The 21,701-nt window shown below is 46.6% G+C and overlaps 2 protein-coding genes across 3 annotated transcripts in view; one reads left to right on the top strand and one right to left on the bottom strand.

The window, feature by feature from the left end:
* Positions 1-4,562: 4,562 nt before the first annotated feature.
* Positions 4,563-5,472, top strand: LOC126548138 (uncharacterized). The gene has a single exon (XM_050196256.3). It carries the CDS (start codon positions 4,597-4,599, stop codon positions 5,434-5,436), a length of 840 nt encoding a protein of 279 aa, XP_050052213.1. The 5' UTR covers positions 4,563-4,596; the 3' UTR covers positions 5,437-5,472.
* Positions 5,473-7,151: 1,679 nt separating this feature from the next.
* LOC126547752 (heparan sulfate 2-O-sulfotransferase 1-like) overlaps positions 7,152-21,701 on the bottom strand; it is a 58,801-nt gene continuing 44,251 nt past the window's right edge. For both annotated transcript variants that reach the window (XM_050195728.3, XM_055063430.2), the window contains exon 7: positions 7,152-19,803. In XM_050195728.3, coding sequence (XP_050051685.1) covers positions 19,580-19,803 — 224 coding nt within the window. In that variant the 3' untranslated portion in view covers positions 7,152-19,579. The remainder of the gene's footprint in view (positions 19,804-21,701) is intronic.

Here is a 21,701-nt window from a genome sequence, read left to right as displayed (position 1 = left end):
ATCTGATAAAGCAAGTCACCCGGCGCACGTGGACACCGATTTCAACCAGGTGGGCCGGTTTTCGGCAATTTTAGAGCAGTTTTTCACCCCGCCACGTGGGCGACGCCGTCCAGCCTGACGGCGACGCCGATGCCCGGCGGCGTGAAGACTGCTTCCCGAGGCAATATGGCCGTCTCTACGCTAACCCAGCGTGGCTACGACCCGGACGCGATGTCCTGGACGACGGTTCCGACGACTGAGGAGCCCAATTCTGCGATTCCTTCGAATATTCGAAGCCAAGCTCTCCACGAAAGCCAAGATGGTGGCGCCCGCCGCCGCCCCGGCGTCCGGCAACCCAGCCGGCAAGACGCAGCCTCCTGCCTCGCACGCTGCGGGATGCAAAGGCAAGGTCTTCACGAAGTGGAAGCCTCGCCCGCTACTAAAACCGAACCCGGATGACTACGTGATCGTTGTAAAGCCACGTGAGCATATTTCCTTGCACGAAGCCTTTTCCGAGAATCGCTACGGGACCGCTTTCACGGCTTACCTCGGGTCCGAGCGGGCAGAGACCGCATCGATTCTCCCTTCGAGAGAACAAAATTTGATTGTGATCCATACCCCGGACCTCGAGACGGCAGACCGAGTGATCGGGGATTTTTCTGTCAACACCGAACGCGGAGCGGTCCCGCTCCACGGATACCTACGGCAAGATGGCGGAGACGTTTGCCACGGTGTCATCGTGGTGTGCAACTCGGACACGACGGAGACACTTCAGCAAAAGGTGCGTTGGAGAGCAGGCACCATTGTTGAAGTGAGAAAATTTGGCACATCGAACAAAGCGCGTTACCTTTGCCGGAAAGGACAAACCGCGTTTTGTTCACTATGACAACATGGTGGTACCCGTCCAACCCTACTACCGTACAATCCCGGCCTGCGGCAAGTGCGGTGCTGTCGGCCATAGGATGGACGCATGCCCAAACCTGAGACAGGACACTTGCGGTCTGTGCGGGCAACAGATTCCACTCGTAGAGGGGGTGCGGGCCCCTCACGAATGCGTGCCCAAGTGTTCAGTGTGCGGTGGTGGACACGCCACCAACTCCCGCGAGTGCACTGCAAAGTTCCGCAACTCCAAGATAGCCGCCCAAAAGGGCGGCAAGACCAAAACGGCGGTCAAGAAAAAACACCGCCATCTTGAGCTTCCCGGTAGGTCGCCGCACCGGGACGTCACCAAGACGGGCAAGCTAGCGCCCCCTGCCGGAGAAGCCGGGAGGCAATCTACGGCGCCACCACACGGCGTGGCCGGGGCCTGGGCCGACGCCGTCAAAAAAGGAAAACAGGTGAGCGGCGCGGGCAGGGCTGCTTCCTCCTCCCCTCCCTCTACTCCTCCTGCGGCGCTCAGCGCCGAACAAAACATGATCGCGGCTCTCCAGGCGCAAAATGATATGATGCTAAAGAAAATTACAGCACTCGAAGCAAAATTGACGCAACCCCACCCTACCCCCGCAGTAGAAGTAATGGAAAGCGAGACAGAAGCGCCGGCGGAGGCACCTAGCGCGGTAGCCGCTCTCGAGGCCCGGATCAACGCCCTCGAGGCCCGTATGGACAGCCGGATTTGCGCTCTTGAAACCCAAATCTCCGCGGCCATGAATGCCGCGATTGCCAAATTGACAGAGATGATTCCTTCTCTCATAACTCAACAAATCGCGCAAACCTCTCGCACCACCCGGCGAGCCGGCCCAATTAAAGACGTGTCCGGCCGGTACCCCAAAATGTTTCGACGACAACTCGATTTCGATGACGAAGACAGTTGCTCACTCTCCGGAATGGAGGATGCTCCCCTCCCCGTGAGTGCTGGCGATGGAACATCGTCTTCGCAACCCCCTACCAATCTTACCGATCATGGCGGGCATCCCTAAATTCAGGAAATTCCCCCGATCCAAATTGGCCATCCCCATCCTAATTAGCCAGTGGAACTGTCGAGGTTTCAAGGCCCACGCTAAGCGGGCCAACCTACGATTTTTCCTCACAACATTCGAGCACCTTCCTGCTGTGGTAGCCCTCCAGGAGCCAGGGAGCGGCGCCACACTTACAAATTACACCACGTTTCAGCAGGACCCCCTCTCCTGTATCTGCGTGCATAAATATTACACGGCCAACTTCGTTGACCTTGACCTCAAAACAGAATTCTCGTACGTGATGGTGACCCTCCTTCCGCTACGAAAACAGGACCCACCACTACACGTTCTCAACATTTATTGTTCCCCTAAGTTAGCCAACATCACTTTCGCAGACCTTTTTAGCCGCGCCTTAAAGGCTGCGGGCAGGGATCCCCTGGTGATCGTGGGCGATTTCAACGCCCCCAGCACACTTTGGTGATACGCGCGTGAAGAGAAACGTGGACGTAAGCTGACGGAACTTATGTCCACGCTGGGCCTTACTCTCCACACCGACCCTGCCCACCCAACTCGCGTGGGTAACTCCGTGACCCGGGACACGTGTCCGGACCTTACCCTCACCAAAAACATTCAATATGTAGACTGGGTCAACACCGAGGAAACCCTCGGTAGCGACCACTGCATACTCAATACAACATTTCGCACCCATCCATTGGCAAGACCTTTCGCACAGGCAAAATTGCCCGATTGGACCAAATTCCGACAAACATACACCAACTCGACCCCCATTCAGGAGCAAGGGTACCACGTCTGGTCCCAGCAATTGGTTTCCACCCTTCGCTCCACGGAAACTCAAATTCAACTCTCTGAGGCGACCCCGGAGGTGGACAACCACCTCCTTCACCTCTGGGAGGCCCGGCACAGCCTTGTCCACCGATGGCGCCGGCAAAAACACAATCGGAAACTCAAAATTCGCATCGCTGAGCTCACCCAACGAGCGGCAGAGTGCGCGGCCCAGCTCGCTGACTCTAACTGGGTGGACCGATGCAATACGGCCGCGCGACAAATGTCCAGCCGGAGTACGTGGCGCCTCTTCCGCGCCCTAATCGGCCCCACCCAAACTCGAGCAGAAACACAAAAACATCTCCAACGAGCCATTCACTGCTTCGATGGAGACACTTCAAAATTGGCACGCAAACTCCGAGATCAATACCTCTGTACTCAGCAGGACCCCCGAGGGCCCGCGTACTCGTATGCAGGTTCCGAGAACGCGGAGATGGACCAACCGTTCCAGCTGCACGACCTGAAGGCGGGCCTAGCAAAAATGAAGCGAGGAACGGCACCGGGACGGGATAAAATTACAGTCAAATTACTTGCCAACCTTCCCGACTCTGCCTACTCCACACTCCTCGCTTACATGAACTCCATTTGGATCGGGGAAACACCCCTCCCAATTGATTGGAAGACCGCTCTGGTCACCTTCATTCCCAAAGCTGGTAAAGCCATCAACATAGACAGCCTCCGCCCCATCTCCCTTATTTCTTGTGTGGGAAAATTAATGGAGACGATGGTGCGCGACAGGCTGTCTGAGTTTCTGGAGAACAAAAATGTTTTCGCAGACACCATGTTCGGATTTCGCCCACACCGGTCCGCACAGGATGTCTTGCTTCAACTTGACCGAGAAATTCTGGACCCGATCGAATATCCCCTAAGTGACAAAGTAGTACTCGCTTTGGATTTGAAGGGGGCCTTCGACAACGTGACCCACGAAATTATTCTAACACATCTTTCCCAAACAGATTGCGGCCGAAACACCTTTAACCACATTAGGCAATTTCTCACTGACCGACAATCATACATTCGGATTCAGGACAGCGAACACGGCCCATACCAATTAGGCACGCGAGGGACCCCGCAGGGAGCGGTCCTCTCGCCCCTCCTATTCAATTTGGCGATGATGAGACTTCCCGCTCAGCTGGCGAGGATCGACGGCATCCAGCACGCGCTGTATGCCGACGACATCACCATCTGGGCTAAACACGGCTCGGTAGGAGAAATGGAGGCCAACCTGCAGCAAGCGGCGGACATCGTAGACAACTATGCCCGTCGATGCGGCCTTCAGTGCTCCCCGACCAAATCTGAATTTGTGCACATACGCCCCTCACCAAAGTGCACCACCAAAATCGACCTCTCCCTTAACAGTGGACCCATACCCGAACATGACGAGATCCGAGTACTGGGGCTCTTTATTCACAAAAATCGCAAAGCTGACACAACATTGGCCAAATTGCGTAAGGTGGGGGACCAGGTGGGCCGGATGGTCCGCCGGGTTTCGAACAAGCGCGGGGGGTTACGATGCAAAGACTCCTTGCGGCTGGCGCATGCATTTGTAACCAGTCGAGTCCTTTACTCGGCTCCATACCTCCACCTACGCAAACTTGACGAGAATGCACTCGAAGTCATTCTCCGTAAAATCTACAAGCGTGCCCTCGACCTCCCGGTCAGTACCTCCAACCTGCGCCTCCTGGGCCTGGGGATGGTGAACACCTTTAAAGAGCTGCGAGAGGCACACTTGAACCAATACACGAGACTCTCTGAAACGCCGTCGGGTCGCCGCCTCCTTGCCCGACTACACATCCATCATTCAATACATACGGAAAAGCACGTACATATCCCATCACAGTGGAGGTATGCCCTGCACGTGCGCCCTCTTCCGGTCAACATGACACGAGAGGACCATAGTGGCAGACGCCTCGCGCGGGCGGAAGCCTTGGCTCGCCACTACGGACACAAACACGGAGTCTTCTACGTGGACGCCTCCGGCCCGTACCATGGGGGTTGGTACACGGCCGCAGTCGTCCACCAAAACACAGCAGTAAACGGACTCACTTTCCGTGCACACAACATTACACACGCGGAGGTGGTTGCCATCGCGCTAGCCGCCGCAGATCAACACTCGCGGGTCATCATCACCGACTCGAGGGGTGCTTGCCGCAATATTGAGCAGGGGCACATACCGTACCTCGCCTACAAAATTTTGCAAAACAGCGACTATCTCGGTGCCCCCTCGCACCGTACGATTATCTGGACTCCCGCTCACACGGGCCTCGAAGGAAACGAGACGGCCGATGCCGTCGCCCGCGCGCTCACTTTCCGGGCATCACCTTCGTCCCCCACCGATCCGGACTCCGAACCCAATCCCGCCTATACTTTCAAAGAGATCGTTCAGCTCTACCAATCTGGCCATGCCATCTATCCCAAGCCCTGTAAGGGCCTCACAAAGGCGGAGGAGCGAATTCTCCTTCGCCTTTATACCAAAACTCTGCTGTGCCCGGCAGCCTTAAAATATTTTGACCCCGCTTGCACGGGGGAGTGCCCGCACTGTGGGGAAAAGTCCTCAGACATTTTTCACATGGTATGGGCATGTCAAAAAACCCCAAATCTAACCCCCCTACCCAACCCTTCCCGGGAGGCAGCCCTGCTCGGCTGCTCTGACCTGACGGCCCAACGGGCCTTGGTCGAGCGGGCCCGGGCGGCGGCCGACGCCAATGGGCTCCCGTAAGGGGGAGCCCACCTAGTGTTGATGCAAAACCTATCTAAATAAATGTTTTTCAGACAGACGGCAGAAATGCGCCTGGAGTATCCATACAATTTGCTATCGCAATAAAAATGCATTTCGTTCCGTGGACCCGACACTAGCCACAATGGCTATTGGCGGCGAGGAGTTACGGAGTCGCCATCTATCGGAAGCGCCTCGCTGGCGTACTATGAGGGATCACGTGGCGTGCCCTTCATAGGTTTTGCTGTCAGCGCTCACTGAAAACACCACGCGCGAGCTCTCCCGGACATTTCTGTCAGTACTTTCGAAACGAGAGAAGTTTTTTACTGTCTAAATAATAATCTTGGGCAAACTGAAAGCACACAATCGTTTACAGACGCTATCTCTTTACCGAATACGTACAGTGAACGCCACTGCGCGCGGTCGCCGTGATGGAGTCTCCCGAACCGGCTTCTTGCGTGAAAGGTAGGTAAACGCTGAGAGCAAACTATGTGAAATATGTTCTTATAGTGTTTGTATAACTAAATGGAGCGTAACAGAACGAAGCTTCAATGCAGCGATCGCGCAGATTCGCAGCAACCGACTGCGCGTCTGCATGCTTGTCCGCGCACTGTTTCGCTTTCTCCGCGCGCGCGTTTTCGCACCGCGCCATGAGCTTTAGGCTGCAGAATATGAGCATTTGACAGTATAAAAGCAACCATTGTTGCGTGGGCGCCATCAGAGCTGTTCAAAAATAATTTCATTGTAGAGACTTCGACCCCTACGGGAACTGTGATGTGCCGTCGCGACGATTCAATCTTTTTTTTTCTTCTAAATTCTGTGACCTTTCAATATTATTTCTCGAGTTGCGTCGCAGTGTACGTTTATCAGTGTTCTCAGCGTGCAATTTCCCGCTGCTCCTTTTTTGTAATCCAGTACATTAATTCCTAACACAAACATGACCAAATGCCATGCTTTTTTTAAATTTGCTTCTTACCGCTGCCTTTCCACTCCACTGAACTTGCCAGTATCTATAGCATCGACAAGTTCATAGACAAAACCGTCATGACATTAGTCGGGCAGCGGACTGGGGCGACCGTCTCAGTGCCCGTTTTCAGAACATCGCAGACGGGGCGCCGTAGCAGAAATCTTCCTCGCGTCTGTGCTTGCTGCACACCCGAGTTGTAGCCGATGACTGTTTGCCGGTTTTATGTTTCGCGAGCCGAGCTTCACGCAGCTTCTTGTCCTGCAGCTACGTGTGAATAAGGATGACACCGACCTCCGTTACGTGCGTCCGGCCCTGTGGCACCGAGCAGTAGCCTACCATGTTGCGCGCCTTCAAAGGCAGCCGTTACCTATTGTAGTGCTTTCAAGCGTTGTAAAGGAGACACTCGAAGCGGGATAATTTCGCCACTAAATGAGGATCGCAGCGTACGAGGGAATTTAAACTCGTTTTCAGCTCGCTTCGGCGCTCCCGAAGCAGCCGACGCGGCCGATATGTCCACGTGATCCCTCCTAGCACGTCACGCCGACGGTGGCGCCAGCTTTTCCAGTGGTGGAGCTCGAGGCCAATAGGGCCCAACACTGTTTTGAGTATGTATAGTGAACTTCTTGGCGGAAATAAAAAAGAAATCGTAGTGGCTCTTTTTTTTTGGTCGGCGCATAACAATGAAAATATGTCTATGGCATCTACACATGCATGTGGCATACACGGACGCAGGGGACAAAACGAAAGGCTGTTCTAGACAAGAAAATCAGGCACCGGCCACTTTTATTGCCTCGAATGCATTGAAAGACGATTAGTGACACAGCTACAATAAATGTACAGCATTAGTACACATGACCCGCGTGAAAGACTTGGTGGCTCGCACAGCTTTCTGCCGAACACATATGGCGGAAATTTGCTCAAAGAAACAGGACAAGCACAAGGGCGAGATATATAAAAAGTTTCCGGCAACGTATATCTGCATTCGTTCGTTTCCCTTCAGCTATATAAACCACTCACTTAACCAGCCTCTAGCCTACAAAGTTTTCTCGGCTGGTCGAAGTAAAATGCTCCTTCATTGCAAAGCGACATATACAAGCCTGTAGATCAAGTAAAACAAATCATTGTGCATAGCACATCCATAAAGGAGCGTCCATTGACTACACATTGTGGCTCATTTATACAATTGTAATGTATGTGAGCCACACGGCCACAAAAGCATGACGGCCAAGAGTGGTGGCACCCCGAGTCTAGCAATCAAAGAACACAAATAGGTGTGTATTCCAACTGTATAAATTGTAATGCTCCATCCCTTCTTATCCACATGCAAGATAGTTATTTTTTTTTGGGGGGGGGGGAGCATAAATTTTACCCTAATGGACCTACTTGTGGATGAGAATGGATGGGGCAGTGCCTGGAAGTATGCGAGCCTTTAACCTGCATGTTGCTTAGTGCCACTGCAGAGCCCTTCACTCACCTACACCATTCACAATTCATAGCAAGTGTTTTATGAAATTTCTTAAACCCATATCTTCCACAAAACTATAACTACACATTGATGAACAGTTAGAGTTATATTATATTTAATGGTTCTTCCTGAGTGAAAATTCTGAAAGAATATTAAATGAATCAGAATTCTTACAATACATCATATACATATGCATAAATTGACCACTGCTATAAGCAACGTAAGCCAATTGCAAGAACAAATGTGAGTCTTAGTGGGGCACAAATAGAAAAAAATTTGAAGGACGCTTAAGCTTCGCCTTTAAAAGTGGAACGCGATAGCATTCAGAGATCCCCGACTGCTTCTCACTCTTCCCGGCAACTGCAGCATATGTAACCGTAATGTTTATCGGGAAACGCTCGCGGCGAAACGCTATCCACGAAGGCGGGCTTTCTGGGAGAGACGCGGCCTCTTGCATGGGCCGCATACGGAAGTGTTTCAAGGAAGCGGGCACGCCGCTCCGTGGACTCTGATATTTACGCGCCGGCGTGCGCAAATGGCGGACGCTGTCTCCGATGTATGCATTGTAGAAACGCTGGAAAAGGGGTTTGAGTTTTCGCGCAACAGAATTGTTTTCTCATATATTCAAATTACAATCCGATAGCTATCATGTCTGTAAGTTGTGTGTAGGTCGTAGTTTACGATTTTTTTACGTATTTTAGCTTGAGGAATTCAAATAGTTCAGTCAATTCCTTGCGTCACATGGACGGCGTGGGTATGTGTGGTTTGAAAATTTTTTTGCTGAAACGAAGTCCGACGCCAGCACCGAATTTCCTGCGACACGGGCTCCTTAACGCTGTCGCATTAAAACTGCATTTCCATCATATAGAGTACATATAATCAATTATCAGTGGTGGATGTCTTGTAATGAATCTCTTAAGCCACTCTCAACGATCATATGCAAAACATTTCGCAGGAGGAGCTCGGAGATGAATCCTAAATGATGCAGTCGGCATTTGTTATTCAACAGTGAATTAGAAACCAAATAACAATTGCAAACAGTTGACGTCCCTTACAATATGCTGGGGATTAGAAGGTTATTTCACAAATCAAGTTTACAACAGCTGCTTTTTCCAATGGAACCTATAAACCATTTCCGCCTGCTCCGTTCATGTCACAAGGAGCACAGTCTAGTCATGAAAACAATGCAGAGGTAGTATCCAAACATCCCTGTGGGACTTAAGTTACTTTGCTGTACTACACATTGAGCATGAAAACTTATTTACGTAGAGCACGGTTTGGTCTGGAGTATTGCAAGCATGCTAACATTCCACAGCCGCTTGTATGACCCTTGCTACACTGCTATAAAAACACCAGATCATGATTTGGTCATCTGTGATTGAAGAACTGAGAGGAAAGGTGTACAAGTTGTCTGCACCTTCCCAGACAGTGAACGGAGTGCCGCATTGACACATGGCCTCTGAGATCTGTACAGGTCCAGTAATCAGTGTTGTTGGCGTCCATACACAGTTTTAAGCAGAGACCACGCCGATCAAAAATGGCTATTTTAAGAATTTCTGCTTCAAATGGTCGGCTCTCTATTACTCTACAAAATAGAAAGTCCTTAAAAGGGCCCTGAACCACCCCTCGGGCTTGGTGAAATAACATAGTCCGCGGGTAGCATACGCTGCTGTGAACATCTCAACCAATTCTTGCTGTCGTGCGCGGTGCGTGGAGCTCGCAAGCGGATCGCATAGTCACCTTTCTCTCAAACACTCTCTTTTCAACAGAAGGCCCTGTCCTCTCTCTTCTAGACGCCCTATTTCGTCATTCCCTTAGACGGCTGCTACTAGCCAATAGCTGACATCAAGCTGCGGTTGGCTACATGGCGTAAATACTGCAGCCGCTGCGGGGTGCAGCCACGAGTCCACTGGCCAAGTGCACTGCGGCTCGCTGAGGACAACCGCGCTTGGCTTATGTTTAGCGCGTCGTCCAGAGGCAGAAGTCGTGGAGTCTACGTTAACATCCAAAATAAAACTTGAACTGCGCGCCATAGCGACATTTAGAAGGCGGAGCATTGTGGGCACACCCCACTGCGCCGTAGCCTTCGCGGTGCAAAGCATTGAAGAAGAAACGGGAGCACAACGCAGGCCATGTTCGATTGCCAATAACTCCGCTACTGCTGAACGCACTGAAGTACTTTTCTGCGGCAAAGTCTTTCTGAAATAGCCCATTTTCACTTCAAATGCCTTTCTCCACTTTGATAAAAAGTGGTTCAGAGCCCCTTCAAATAACGGCAGACAGTTCCTTTAACGCTCCACACAATGTTCAGCCTCATGGAAGAGCACAGAGAATGTAGAGAACAGAATACCCTGCATGAGAAAGCCAACTGATGCAAGCTGTCTCGCTAGCAAGTGTGCTGTGCTTTACTCTAGTAAAATAAAGCACTAAAAAAAATTAAATTTCAAGGTTACAGCAGGCCTTCTGGAAACCGTACTGCACCCAAAACCTCCACGACACACCAGATGGTGGACAAAATACCATGTTTAGCTTGTACTGCACCCAATTGCAAGCAGAGCTTGCAGCCCTTTGTGTCACCTTGCTGCAGTTCTTCTGAAGCTCAAGGTGTTTGAAGTGAAAAATGGCTACTGATGGATGCCAAACAGCATGAACGAATGGCCACGGTTCACCCTGAGAGCATGATACTGTACTCAAATTACTGCAAGATAAAGGTGTCATACAACATAGGCGAGCAGAAAGAAACTGCAAGTTATAATCGACTCTCGGACAATAACCACAAAATCCTTCTATCAATGCCCCGAGAAGCAGTCCATTAATGTACACTATTCACTTCAACAACAAGCCACGTGCCACTACACACAACAACATGACACATTGTTGACTATACTGGTGTTGGGATGCTGCACTGCATCCTACTGGACCAATCTTCATCTGCTGTGTGGCAACTTTATTTACCGGTTTTTAATTACCAACATTTATCTCCTAGTTGGATGTCACAGTTTCACTAAGTACTAGTTCTAAGCTCTTACACTGTGTCGGTGCTTTTAGTTGAATGATGGACATGTAGCTGTCTGACAACAATGTAGCAGCATGTCACAATCTCACATTTGGAAAATAATGCTTTACCTACAGTTTGCAACCAGGCTGAATTCTCCAAGAAACCCACATGATGGCATCCACTGAGGTGCACAACTCAAAAAAGTTTCCCTTCTGTAATACCCACTGCTTTACAAGTCACTGCAACATGTGAGATAGTTTGCTTTCCAAGTCAGAACAGAGCGAGAGAAAAATTAGTATATATATTGACAATAGGAAGGCATCTTTTGGTGCTAGACACCAGTTTCAGTCTTTCACAACCACACCCCATATTTCTCATTCGGACAGCAAATGGCGTAAATGCAATTTTGGACGTTTTCCCCACGTATAACAAACAACTTTTGTACATGTTTCCTTGCATAAAGAAATTCCAATAATAAAAACTTGAGAGGTGCTTTAGAAGGTTACAAATATGCATTTTGAACCTAAGAACTCGGCATTTTTACGAAGAATAAAAATCCTATAGGCCACTAAAATCATGCCGAGTCATCCGGACAACAATGCATACATGATAGAATAAACTTTGCATTTGCTCTAAGTATACATTGTTGCCTCCAGAGAGAGAAATGTTTAGCGACAAGACCATATCAAACAAGTGCATAAAAATCTAGTGAAGATAGATTACCCCACAAACACTGGCAGTCTCTACTGTCCAGCAATGACACCAAGCAATTACCACTGAGGAACAAATTACAAAAGACAGACAAGACTAAATTAAAGAGGTCCTGTGATCATATTCTTTACGTTGATTACAGTGTTCCAAACAGTATCCCTCCCCTGCCCCCACCCCAGAAAAAAAGAGTATGATTTATACATTTTCAGTGACGGTCAAAATAGATTAAATTTACCAGTGGTTGACAATCAGGATGGCATTTGGAGAAGAGCCCCTTTTAAATCTGATATAATTAATCACTGTCATTCACTACATGCAAAGCGTGCAACATAATAGTTACATAGACCAGAAAATTATTTTGGCAGAACCTCGCTGCAACATTCCGGAGTCCCGTCTCACTGAATATTTGCACTGCCAGTACAAGCAAATAGGGAGTGAATCTTATGGTGCATTCCAAATCTTCAAAAGTAAGCCTCTATCACTGGCATGCTCATTCATATTAACCAAAACCAACTTTTACAGAACTTTCGGTAAGCTAAGGCCTACAAGTTTGCAAAAAATTTGTTTTGCCATCTCTGAAAAAAAGAAATGTATGCAGTTCATGATTATGGTACATCAACATCAAATTTTTTGCCAGAGCACAAGCAATAAGTAAGAGGACAACATCAAATTGTCCTATTTACAGTGTGGAAGCAATGAAGGGTCATAATTAAAAGAAAATGTTGGCAGCTGTCTACCAGAGGTTCTGACTCCAAGTTGTTTAATTCCTCTAGCAGGCACTTCCATTAGTCTGCTGCACGTCCAACATACAGAGCTGGTCATTTGCACAACATTTAGAACTGTTGCAGTTTCAGAGAAGTGCCAGCTTTAACAGCTGTTTTTCAAGATAGGGCCTGTCTTGCAGCTGCTGAGGCTCGACAGTTAAGATCACTAAGATGTTCCTACTCAAAAATGAGAAACAGAACTTCAACATCAACACAGGAAGATGCAGAAAAGGTAAAGCTGCAAGCTGTGTATGTGGAGCCCAATGTCAAACAAAAAAATTCAGCAGCGATAACAATAATCCCTAATATGAAGTTTGAGCACAGCTCTATACACGTTTTCATTTCAATATATATGCTGTCATGGAAAATCTGTCTCGTGCGGCATGTTGCAAACGGAGTGAAGTGTGGCGCGACTACCTCGCTAATTGGGAGATCGCGGGAGGCAGCATGTTGGTGATTCGTGAACGCGATTCACAGCAGCTGCCACAGAGCTGCCTCCGCTCATGCAGCTCTTTATTTCCATGTGTCTGACGCGCAGTACTCTGGCGCACCGTCGCTGCAGAGCCCGTCTGGTGTGGCACTATGCTTTTCGTCTCATGCTTTCGCCATACCCTCCTCCTCTGCTTTCTTCCTCATGCTCAATTCAACATCACAGTCTTTCATCACTCGCTGCGCAACGCATTAGCTCTTTCATCCTTCGGTGTGCTCGTTTGCTCAGCTACGAGGGACGCTGAAACACACCGACCCTCAATGCGGGAATGGCCGCCTAGGAGGTCCGCTTAAATACAAAATGTTTGCTGCCAGAAATGGACAGTCTACACTTGACTTACAAACTAGAGGAACATCTTCAATGCATGGACCAGGAACCAGAAAGACTAACCTCTTTGTTTTGTGCACCGAGAATATTTGTGTGCTGATTATTTTAAAGCGATAGCTTTGTTTGGCTTTTTCCCCACTTTGATGGTGCATTGGCCATTCATATGACCTAGAGGGTTACCTTGACACCCGACTATACGGATAAAATGAGAAAATAAATTCCGGATGGTTGGTTTCGAGCCTGCTCCCCCTGGCACGCACACCTGATACCCTAACCATTACGCCATGGATGCATGCCTAAAGTGGGAGAATAAAACACCTTTACAAATTTCCCATGTGCAAGCCACGAGAGAAACTGTTTGGCATGTTTGGTGCATTGTATAGCAACAATTTACATATAAAATGTGAGCGCACGCATTGTCTAGCCAACAATAAAGATAGAAGTTGCGGGAGGCATTTGCTGCCGAAATTCGTTGTGCATCTCTCATCATACTATGGCACATTTCTACAAGGTCAAACACACTGTGTCTTGCGATTCAGCATGTTTTAGTGCTGTATAATACTTCTGCATGCTCTGCATGGTGCACCATCATGGTTGAGACACGTTCATCACCGAAATCTGCAGCGCGTCTCTCGACGTAATGCACTACTTTGCCTTGCTGGCCCACGAAAACTTCACACTTCACGTACACCAATTCCCACAGATCTGCATACATTTTTTAGGAGTGTTTTTGGAACATTCATCTTTGGAATGTATATTCTGAATTCCTCTAAGTCATCTTTTTTCATATATTGAAATTTTGTCTTTTTTTTCAAGTGGTCACAGGAATGTCTGTTACGCAAATATTCTTTTTTTGGAACTTATGTATTTCAAGACAATAATGAGTTTTTCTAGAATCTTCAATGTTGCAGTAATTAAATTATGGGGTTTTACCTGCCAAAACCACAATCTGATTATAAGGCACGCCATAGTGTGGGTCTTTGGAATAATTTGGACCACCTGGGGGTCTTTAATGTGCATCTAAATCTAAGTACACGGGTGTATCAATATAACCTAGAAAAATGTCACTAATGATAGGAGCTACACACGAGCCAATGCATACCCCCCAATTTTTGTATACACAGACCCCATCTCCATGAAACAAAAGGTAGATCTCAAGTAAAAGGAAACAAGTTCAAGAAAGGCTTCTATTGAGATACCGCAACCATTGATGAAGGCTTCTTCATCATTGTCACACAATGATGAATGATGTCGCACAATGATGATAGGCAATTAGAGGGCCACCTTGCTAAGCTTTCCAATAATGTTTTCCGCTATGTTGATGATTTCGTTATACAGTATTTTTAAGAGCGACGTTCAGCCCGAGGGTGTTTATGAAATTTTTATGGTATTCAGGCAGCGCGGCATGGACCTTGATTTTACTTCGAAGTCCCTAAAATCATCAACTGCAGTTTCTTGATCTGAGGTTAAGCTTTGGTAAAAATCATGTGTGCTGGAATTATGATCCCAGCTTGGTTAAGCCTATTTTGAACTATAAATCCGGTCATTCTAAGGTAGTGAAGCGGGCTATAGCGAAGACTACCCTAAATGCTGCATTAAAGAAGTCGTGTTTTCATATGTCGAAGGCTGCCTTTTCTGATCAGGTAAATAGTTTATTAGACGTTGGTTACCCCAAAGTGATTATTTCATCTGTGAGTAAAAGTATGGTTCGTGGCATCAAGAGTATAAATGATCAAGGTGGTAAAACTAAATTAGAAGAAAAAAAGAAAAACACAGTAGTACCGTATGTACACAAGTTGGTACATGGGCTTAAGAATGTTGGTTCAAGGTACAGCATTGATGTTCGTTTTTCGGCAAAACATAAGATAGGTCGCATATGCCCGTTAGTTGATAATATGCTGAGCAAGTAAAGGGAAAGTGCACTGTCAACCATGTGAACGGGTACATCACTTTTGTTAAGCAAGTTGTATATGCCATGCCGTTATGTTGTGGTAGAGGGTACAGGGGACCAACGAAGCGCTACATGAATGTTCGACTTGGGGAGCATGAGCTATCTCTTCAAGGGGTTGCGCCACTTCATGTCCTGGAGCATTGCAAGTCATATGGTTGTCGCCCCTATTTTAAAAGAACTAATGTAATTTATAAACACGCAAGCCAATTGACAAGGGAAATCACTGAGGCTTACAATATAAAGATTAGGGATAATCGAGTTCTTTCGTGGAGCAGTCGAGTTCTTTCTCGACTCGGACCGGCAAGTATCAGCGAACCGTCTATCACTCTTCATGACAAGGAATTGCGTTACCTATGGTACTTTTGATTATGCATCAGGTGGTCTGAGTTGCCTCGGTGTATCTCTGTGTCTCGTGCATGTCATGGTTATGAACTGGCACCTATATATATATATGTTAGACATATCTTCAACAAAAAGATCAGTTGAGAATCAGCGCTGTGTCGTTGTTTTATACCTTCCTTTTGTCCGTGTCTCGTGTTGCGCTGTAACGAACCTTCATATATCAGCTAGTATATCTAACTTTGACATGCTGTGCCTTTAATCAATCACTGCAGGCATGGGAGATGATCCCAGTGACACCATGTCAGCTTCTTAAAGCCCCTGCTGCATGTTCACCATGATCTCGATTTATGTACAGGTGCGGCCACTACTAGTGGGAACACGAAGCTCATGGCATCACTGCCCGAAGTGCCCCACCACCAGCCCCTCATTAAGTCTTCTGGGGCAGGCATAATCAAAGCGACTGGCGAAAAGCCCGGGGAGTCGTCTGCTACAGTGAGTTGTCTGCCAAGGCTTCACAATGCGCCAGGGGTGGCGCTCCGAGGAGCGCTGCCATGGGCTCTCGTCTTCCTGCTAGCAGTGGCCGCACCTGTACAAACTCGTATAACAGCTACATCTCCTTGCGCAAGATATTGGCAAAAATTTGAACGATGGCTATTACAGAGGTAAGAGTTCTAAGTATTTTTCATTGCTTTAGCAAGAGCTTCCATTCCAAAGTTCCTTCACTAGGTAAATGAAAAATATGTGCTCTCAATATGTGCTGAGAGCATCACCACACCCTAATCATGCAACCAACAAACAAAATGTACTGTCATAGGGCCCCCTGTAACAGGGGTTCCCAAACTGGGTTCCGCAAATGGCATTTCTGGGTTCTGCAAATGGTCAAAATGAATCCGACTACATACCCCCCTCAGCGGATTTTTACATTACAGCTTGAATTTGACAATTAAAACCACCACATCCGCACTTCGATAGTCTTTACGAGAAAGAATGGCATTTAAGACTCATTGTTTGAAAAGCATATCGGTGGAAAGAAGTAAGGGGTGGGGAATTCAGTTGCACTCTAGGAAGGCAGGTGAGGTTCAAGGTCAGAAAGTTGAAACCCTTGCCTTATACTATGGCCTTAACAACAAGTCTCAATATATTCTGTTCACAAGGTGAAAACACGTTTCACAACAAAATGTACGGAAATGTATGCAGAAACTAATGCAAGGAATCTAATGTAAATTGATGTGAGCAAATAACCTTATCGGAAGCAAGCACTGAAGTTGACATGCAGACACAATGATACATGTAAGAATAAAAACAGAGACTGAAAAGAAAGGGGGCTACAAAAGTGGAACTCTTTCTCATGGACATTTTTGTTTTCTCTTTTTCTTTTTTTTTTCCTTATAGGGGCACTGAGACTGCATGGATTCTTCTTTGTGGTTAGACGAAAAGCTTTGTTCTTTTCCTGGGTATGCAAAAAACACAAATTAAAAACTTATCTTTAGTCAACATACAATAAACTAAATAAACCACAGCATAGTAAGTAGGCAAAGCTAAAAACTTTAGCTAAACCAAAGTGCAACTGGGGCCCAACAGTTGCAAACCACAGTGCAGATGCACCAAAGAAATGGCCATTGTTGGCCTTACGATTCTGTTAGCAATGTCGGACTTCTTCAAGGCAACATTCAGCTTCAAGGGATTCTACTTTCCACCCCGTCCAAATATGACACCAGCTCAAAACTACACCTGCATATCAGAGCGCAAGATGCATTGTACCATATAGGGTTCAGCATTTCCGCCTTTTACAGACGAAAAATTTACCATATGCTCTAGTGGCATTTATCTTGCACAAGGCAGTTATGGGTTTGTTTTTAGCAATGACATTAGTTAAGACAACCTATCTTTTACTTGTTGATTACTTACATAAAAACAGGTCAGATTTCCCCCAGTTACATGCATACCATGTCAAGACAGAATGGATGTGTTAGGTGTGACCTATGTGCTTTTTTGTCATTTCCCATATGGGGAAGCAGTTGCAGTTACTACTGAGCAACAAATGGTGATACTGAGGCAATACGACTAATATTAAACAGAAACAGATAAAATGCAATTAAAGGAATGTTTGCGAAGTGGCAACAAGCACAGCACAAGTACTACGTAACTATACTCGCAGACAATTTTCTGTGGCTATGAAGAGAAAGCTACGGGGGTGGAGCTTCTGCACATGCGTTACCGTGCCACATAGTCCGCCAGCATTTCGGAGTGCTTTTGCTTGCTCAAAACAGACGCTGAATCAACGCAGCTTCCACGTGGGACAGTTTCAGGTTTGCCCAGACACGGAAGGGAAAAGCTGCAAAACAGGTAAACTTTTGCATTGAGTCATGTGTTTTGTCCTATTTAACTGTTGCTAATAAGGTGTGTATGTTTTCTCTTCCCCAGCTTAAACTAACGTGGATGGAAAGGCGGGACTCTTTTCAGAAGTGCTCTCACTTGTGCATGCTTTGCCTCCGTAGCTTTCCCTTCATAGCCACAGTAAGATGTCCGTGAGTATAGTATGTCACTGTAATGGGTATGCTTATGTCTGATTAAATGTGCAAAAAGCACGAAAATAATATAATGTGTACGTGACAACCTGTCCCTTAGCCCTGAAAGTGTAAACATTAACCTTTCTCTTTTCACTCCAACCACACGAGTTCATTTTATTTTAATTATTTATCCCCCCCCCCCTTGTAATATATGTGCATGTATAGCCTTAGTAAAATATATATGACCCACTGGTTGTGTGACAAGTGTTGACTTCTCGTCATCTGGCGAGCACCATATCACAAAGCTCCCTCGCTGCTTAAGTGTCAAAGTAATGAAAGCTTTTGTTTTCAGTCTCCACTGCTCTGGAGCATGGAGAATGCAACAGCAAAATGCCACCATACAATTCTGAGCGAGCATTTGTCACAAGTAGGTCCTCACTTTCAGTATTTAATAATAATCATTATAGCTTGTAAGGTTTAAAGGGACACTAAAGTGAAAAATTATTTCTTCTGCATCAGTAAATTACCGTTCTACAACACCAAAAACACCACTCTTACAACGATAAGATGTTTGGTAAGCCAGAAAAAGCACAAGAACGAAATACGGGTGGCGACGCCTACTTAAGTTCCCGCACCTAGGAGCTGTGACCTCTTGGATTTTGATGCCATCTTCTAGGGCCTACTAATTATATATACCGGTACAGATTGACTACATTGTGTTCTAAAGGAACCAAATATCAAACATGGCAAGTTTCGGGAATCTTTACTCAGCCAACGCGGCCCAAATGCGAAAACATACTTTGGAATCCCTGCCGTCACGCTGACGTACCGGCACTGGGGTTTCGGCGCGAAATTCAAATACTGATACTTGGACCTTCATTTTCTCATCTAATAAACAAACAATTTTTTTTTTGAAATGACTGCCTGCAGGTTTCTCAAACAATGCTTCATTAGTCAAACATTGAACCCTAATTAAACACTTACCAACAGATCCACTTTAATTTATCTAAAAATGGCAGGCAGACTAAACCAGCTCTTCGCCCGGGTGCTTGCCTAGAAAGCACTTCAAACCAATTAAAACAGGCCAGTTTACCTTGGCCTTGTTTGACTAATGATGATGCAATTGTACTAAAAATTACTTTCACTAGACATTTCTATAGTGATGACATCTTGCTCCCATGAAATAATTGTGAATTTCAATGATTACATCTTTTGATTATCCTCTAAATAAAAAATGTGTCAGTAATGAATGCCTGCCAGTAAAATGACCATCTGGAACTTAAAATTACTCTTTTTTTAATGATGAGAATGTTACCAGCATGTTGAAGCACCTTCGATTTTCTCTTTTCACATGTTTTGCCCATTGAGAGCAGAGCTATGCACACATTTGAAAAGGCTTTTTGCAGGCGTACGCAGCGGTCAATGTCTAGCACCAAACACCATACTGATTAATGCTTTGGTACCTGCATACCCTGTCGCATCTGATGCTGGCTTTCAATACAAAGAACCAGTGTCAAGCATTTGCACAGCCCCGGGAAAAAAATGGCTTGATGAAATCTGCCTGATTAAGGCAGTTCTGGCTTCAAACCAGGCAAAGGGTCACACACTGCACTATCACTGATCACTTAGGTCGAATCTTCTCGTAGAAGAACTGCTGGCCAAGCTCTGTCAGCTGCCCATCCTGAGTAGCCACTAAAGTCCGTTTCTTGGCAAACTCAAATTGCTCGGCTGCAAAGTCATAGAATTCATTCTCCATCTGCCAGATTGGTGAACGCTTGAAGTGTTCTATGGTCTCCTGGCTTGGTTGCACCTTGTTGAAGGTTTTCCGAAGGTGTGACCTCTTCCCTGCATAAATAAATAAATAAATAAATAAATAAATAAAAAATAAATAAATAAAAGAAACAAATCATAAAAGAAAAACAATTTAAGGTATACCAGCTTTTAAAGATAACAACTGATGTCTCGAGTAACGTGACCTTGGAGGAACATGCAGGACTGTGTGAAGTTATAGAGATGTTTAATATGAAAGTACTGTCCAAAAGCCGATCAAACTGACTTATTGGATTGAGATTATTTCTTGATGGTGCTACGAACTCGTGGTCAAAAACAGGACTTGTGCCCTCAACCTATAAAAAGTGAGGTGAGCTCTTTTTCTATTCAAAGCATGCTTTTAATAAAAACAGTCCCCTAGTGGTGGTGTCCCACTTGCATGTCTGCAGAAGCAGTCGAGACAATTAACAGTGCAAATAGAAGTGCTCAATGTTTCGTCAATAGGACAAAGGATTTTGAAAAAGAGTGGTAGAAATAGGACAAGAGTAATGTTGCCCATGCTGTGGACAGGTGTCAGCTGCTGATGCAGCTGGTGCCTAAGGAATGTGCTATCGCTACGACACTCCAACTTTCCAGGAGCCCTATGAGCTAGATTGAGCACCCATCTTTATTTGCTCTTAGCATACTGTGGGCGTTAGCTATGCCTCAACAGCCATGACGCAGCTGACGTCCAAGTATTTAGAGTCTTCATCCACCAATAAATGTGTATTTTTCGCTGAACACAGCAGCATGTGGTCATGATTTTTGGCAACGGATACGATGAGTTATGCTGTTCACTGTAATCAGTTCACTGTGACAAGTATATGCAACGTTTCCTCATACTCAACAAACAAATGCAGAAAAGCAGTGTGCTTCAGTTGTACAACCTTTTCATTCATGATACAAGCAAGACAATAAACATCAGTACTATATCCAAAGGATGAAATTTAAGCTTGGGCAAATAATCAATATCTTCAAATATTCAATTCAATAATGTGCTATTCAATATTCGCTTCGTCTCGAATTTGTCTTTGAAGCTTTCGAAGTATTCGAAGCAAACGAATATACATATTTTTCCAAGCATGAGCCGCACCCTGCTTACAACACACAGGAAAGAAAAAAGAATTCTGCACATATATCTTGCAAAGATAACTGCATGCAACGCCTGAAGCTTTGTAAAAACAGTCTCCATTCGCAGATGCACGAATCATCCGCACGACACCGCTGTAACCATGCGCTGCTCACAACTGCTATTGTTCCAGGCCGCACTGTCATGGGGCGTCCTTTCCTGGCTTCCTGGCTCTTTCCCTACGAGCTTCCTTGGTCCACCGCTGCTTATGCCATTCCTGCCGCAATCCCAGCCGTGTTTGGACGCAACTGCTCCCCTTGTCTGGCAACGCGGATTGGGAACGTATACCGGCGACGCAAGCGCATCAAAGTATAAATTGGAGCCAGCCACCAGCATCGTCGGGCACGACACCGCTGTAACCATGCGCTGCTCACAACTGCTATTGTTCCAGGTCAGTTACTTGAACCGTGCCGCATGTGCCAAAACTAGCAATTGCTGTCTTATTGCGGTGTCGTGCCCATTGGAGTTGTCTAGTGTTAAAAAGCTGATATTGACTTGTTTACAGTGTGTATCTTCTTCCCTCGTTAACTTGCTTCTCATGTTATTGGGCGATGTTGAGTCGAACCCTGGCCCAATGAGCAAGACTGAGTCCGCTGCTTTCGAATCCGCCCTGGAGACAATTGAAAAATTGGAATCTGGGCTGAAGTCAGTTCTGCTTGAATTTAAGGGCATCAAGGACGAACAAGCCGCTACTAACGAAGAAATCAAAAAACTTTTAGCGAGAGTCACTGCACTTGAAGGTTGTGGAACCATAACTGCTACCACTGAAGCGCTTCCCCCTCAGAATAGCCTGCAAGATATTTCA

This window comes from Dermacentor andersoni, chromosome 1, assembly GCF_023375885.2.
Source record: "Dermacentor andersoni chromosome 1, qqDerAnde1_hic_scaffold, whole genome shotgun sequence".
Classification (NCBI taxonomy): domain Eukaryota; kingdom Metazoa; phylum Arthropoda; class Arachnida; order Ixodida; family Ixodidae; genus Dermacentor; species Dermacentor andersoni.
The sequence above is the reverse complement of the archived record's forward strand: the minus strand, read 5'-3'. Positions and strand labels throughout refer to the sequence as shown.